This window comes from Arachis hypogaea, chromosome 6 (genome assembly GCF_003086295.3).
Source record: "Arachis hypogaea cultivar Tifrunner chromosome 6, arahy.Tifrunner.gnm2.J5K5, whole genome shotgun sequence".
NCBI lineage: Eukaryota > Viridiplantae > Streptophyta > Magnoliopsida > Fabales > Fabaceae > Arachis > Arachis hypogaea.
Genome location: NC_092041.1, coordinates 106,311,865 through 106,315,570, shown reverse-complemented (window position 1 = coordinate 106,315,570; position 3,706 = coordinate 106,311,865). Strand labels below are relative to the sequence as shown.

Below are 3,706 nucleotides of genomic sequence, written 5' to 3'. Positions count from 1 at the left end.
TATTATACTGTATTTATGTTGTGTATAAATTTTTTTTGTTTTTAATTTGGTTTTATTCATATAAATTTTATTTACTTCTTATTATAATTTTGTTGTTCATGTAATACATGTTGTTGGTTGTAATTATTATATAATATTTTTGTATAAATTTTTTTTGTTTTTTTTATTTTTATTGTATTTCTTATTGTACTTTATTTTTATTTTTATTATATACTAATTATAAGTAACAAAAGAATAATAGATAATAAAAATTTATAGTCTAAAATAATACTAAATTAAAGAGTATTAAAGATACTAAAAAAAACATAAAATATTTTTTTTGTTTGACATGATAAAGTGTATAATATTCTCTTTCATATTTTTATTTTTTATGATATTTATTTTATGTATATGATAAATATTTTTTATATTATATTTTTTAGTATTCTTTTTTTATGTATATTATTAATTTTTATTGTTTTTTAGTTCATATAGTTTTTTTTTATCATTTACTGTTTTTTATATTTAATATTTAGAATGTTTTTTTAATTTTTATTTAGCTTTGTTCATTTTTATTTTTTTATTTATATTTATTATTGACCTTTTTAATAATTTTTTATCTAAAAATAATTTTAAAAAATATAATCTAAATAATATTTATTTTATTATAATCTATTTGATACAAAATTTTCAAACAAAATCATATTAACACAAATTTATTTTTCATCAAAATCAAATTTGTAAAAACAATTTTATACAAACTTCTCTTTACAAATTGAAATCCAAACACTTCATTAGTCTAACTAACTAGTTCGACAAGTAGATTTCACTCCATTTCTGAACCGCCAATTTTTTCAAGGAAAAGTTGAGACACTGGATTGAATTTGAAACACCCACCACACTGACTAAACGCCATGAGACTCACAGCCACGAACTCCCTTCCCTTCCACCCGTGTCCATGGCCACCACAACCCTCCTTCTTCCCACACCCTTCAAACCCCAAAGCCCTAATTCAAAACTCTCCGTCCCTCGTTGCTACTCTCACCCAAGGTTCACCTGCTCTTCCGTCACCGCCCAATCCCAATCAGCCAGGGAGCGCCTTCTCGTCCTAATCTCCGACCAGGACCGCGGCCTCAGGACGCAGACTGACCCTGCGAGGCGTGCCGCCATCGTCGAAGCCATCGACGCAATGGCCGAACTTGGCGCCGGAACTGTGACCACTGACGACTCACTCTCCGGCACGTGGAGGCTGCTTTGGACCACCGAGAAAGAGCAGCTTTTCATCATCGAGAAAGCTCCCCTGTTCGGAACACGTGCCGGCGACGTGTTGCAAGTCATCGATGTCCAACAGAAAACCCTCAATAACGTCATCACTTTCCCTCCCGATGGGGTTTTCTTCGTCCGTTCCGGGATTGAGATTGCGTCGCCACAGAGAGTCAATTTCAGGTGAATTAGGGCAAACTACTTCTTTTGCAACTGGAAAATGGTATTTTAACAAAGTACCTCGAAATATCACAAAAATTTGATAAATTTCGCCAAATTGGTATAAAATTTTTTGTGATTTTGGAGGGACACGAGTATCTTTTATTCCTGCCGGTGCTATTATATCGGAATAAAATTCTTTCGATGAAGAAAATTCATTTACTGTTGTTCAACACTTTTAAAGTCTGACATTGGTTGCTTTAGATTTACTAGTGCAGTATTACGTGGGAAGAATTGGGAAATACCGTTGCCGCCATTTGGACAGGGTTGGTAGGTACTTTAAATATACAGTGTAGTTGAAGTAAAATGTTAGTTATGTTTGGTAGATTTACTTGCTGACTGATTATTTGTGTGTTTGTGTTTACTCCATTTAGTTTGCTTTTACTGATGAAGCTTAATTGAGGATTTAGAAACATAGATTAAATGTGAAGTTATCTTGTCCAGCAGAGGATTAGTATGGAATAACTTCTGATGCATGAATTCAAGCAATTTTTTTATTAATTTATTTTTATATTTTTTATTTATAAATACTGTCCTATTTCTGAGACCTTATAGTAAGTGTTTATTTATTTATTTATTTATTTATTTACCTTATTGATATCCTGAGACATTATTGGAGGCAGCTTAAATTTTTTCCCCCTCTTCATCATGAATTTGTCTTCTCTTGAATTTGTTTTTTTTAACCACGGTTTATAAATCAAGCAAGTCCACAAACTCGTGTTATGTGAGAGTAAGTTTTAAGACCCTAATGCAGAAACCCTAAAGATACACAGATAATGAGCATTATTCATTTAATGTAGAATCAAGATCGAAGAGAGAAGAGAAATGATGATGAAACTTGATTTGATTGAAGATTAGGGGTAAAAGAATATGTTTGGGCATTCTTATAAATAGGTAGATAGTACATCTCCAAATTTGTTGTCCTTGAATTAAAGGTACTGAACATATTAGTCCCTAAACAGATGAAAAATCTTTGCATAGTCTTTGAGCATTAAGAATTTGAGGCATATTTGTCAATTCTGATCCTTAACCACCATATATAATTACATATTAGTAGTATCTAAAAGGAACAATATGATTGATATTTTCAACACTTAGAAAATATTATGTGGGATTACATTTCTCAAGGACTATTGTGTATGGCACTGTTTTTGTTAAGGAGAAATTTTTGGGGTTTGCTCATAGAAGAAACTGTACACAATTGGTTAAAATCTTACATGGCATCCCAACAGTAGAAATAGTTTGTTGTGTTTTCCAGTCTTTTAGAGAAATAATGATCTACTTTCTAAGCTTTTTCTTCTATTTGTCCGATCCATCTCTGTTGTCTCCTGTTTTATCTATTTGACCAATAATAGGATGCCTTTTCTTCAAGTTTTAGTGTTTTACTTTGTTATCCTGTTTTGGCAGGTTTGATACTGTTTACCTTGATCGTGACCTTCGAGTTGCGAAGGATATCCGGGGAGACTATTTAGTTGTAGACCGGGCTTCATATAATTGGAAAGAATGAAAGGAGGAGTCTTCACTCATTGTATGTGCATATTCATTCAAGAATACTTCTTACTCAACCAGTTGTGCTACCTACAAGTTTCAGCTTGATAGACTTTGTTGAAACGTTTCAATTTCAGAAAAAGTTGACAATCATAATGCAATACATTCTCATGCTACATTTGCGCTATTATCATTAACATCAGGATTAGTTTTCTAAAGGGTTAAGCTTTTTAGGGGTTGTAGAGAAAAAAGCTGAAAACACAAAGATGGCAAAACAATACAATCCAATGGGTGAATGTCAGACTCTGACCATTTTTCTTTTAAAAAGTGATCCCAGCTATTCATATTAGAGGGACATAATAAAGTTATTCATTGAGTTCGTCAATTTGGATGAGTAGGATATTGTTAAAAATAGTAACAATGTGCCATATGAAGAAACAAGCAAGAGGAAAAGTTCTTAAAAAAGAAAAAGCCTTGTACCAACAAAAACAAGATAGAAAATCAAAACTAAGGAGTTCCGGTTGATAGAAGTGGATGGTAAAATCTTATACATCATTTGTTATGAGCATTGTTATGTAACATTTGGTTTTATTCTATTTTAACAACTTGTTTTATTTCTCATGTCATCTTATAAAATAATATTTGTATAAGTTAAATCTTTATCTTATTTTTAATGCATCATTTTTTGAATTTACAGTTTGTTTGAAAATTTAGACATTTTGGGACTGAACATTGGAGCTCAACTCTGAACTTTCAT

General features: G+C 31.4%; 1 protein-coding gene across 2 annotated transcripts; it reads left to right on the top strand.

Annotated features, from left to right (window-relative positions):
* The first annotated feature begins 683 nt into the window (after positions 1 to 683).
* On the top strand, positions 684 to 3,125 carry LOC112697379 (probable plastid-lipid-associated protein 11, chloroplastic). Of its 2 annotated transcripts, none has more exons than XM_025750520.2 (3): positions 684 to 1,425; positions 1,666 to 1,731; positions 2,869 to 3,125. In XM_025750520.2, exons 1-3 carry the CDS (start codon positions 938 to 940, stop codon positions 2,966 to 2,968), a joined length of 654 nt encoding a protein of 217 aa, XP_025606305.1. In that variant the 5' UTR covers positions 684 to 937; the 3' UTR covers positions 2,969 to 3,125. The 2 variants fall into 2 exon arrangements, with proteins under 2 accessions (XP_025606305.1, XP_025606307.1); XM_025750522.3 differs by having other exon boundaries at positions 705 to 1,425; positions 1,666 to 1,735.
* The last annotated feature ends 581 nt before the right edge of the window (positions 3,126 to 3,706 follow it).

What these genes read in the sequence shown, in the direction of transcription:
- LOC112697379 (XM_025750520.2), top strand. Translation starts at nt 938, where the DNA reads ATGGCCACCACAACCCTCCTTCTTCCCACACCCTTCAAACCCCAAAGC. An exon ending in CCACAGAGAGTCAATTTCAG is followed by an intron (nt 1,426 to 1,665) that starts GTGAATTAGGGC and finishes TGGTTGCTTTAG; the next exon opens with ATTTACTAGTGCAGTATTAC. An exon ending in CCGCCATTTGGACAGGGTTG is followed by an intron (nt 1,732 to 2,868) that starts GTAGGTACTTTA and finishes CTGTTTTGGCAG; the next exon opens with GTTTGATACTGTTTACCTTG.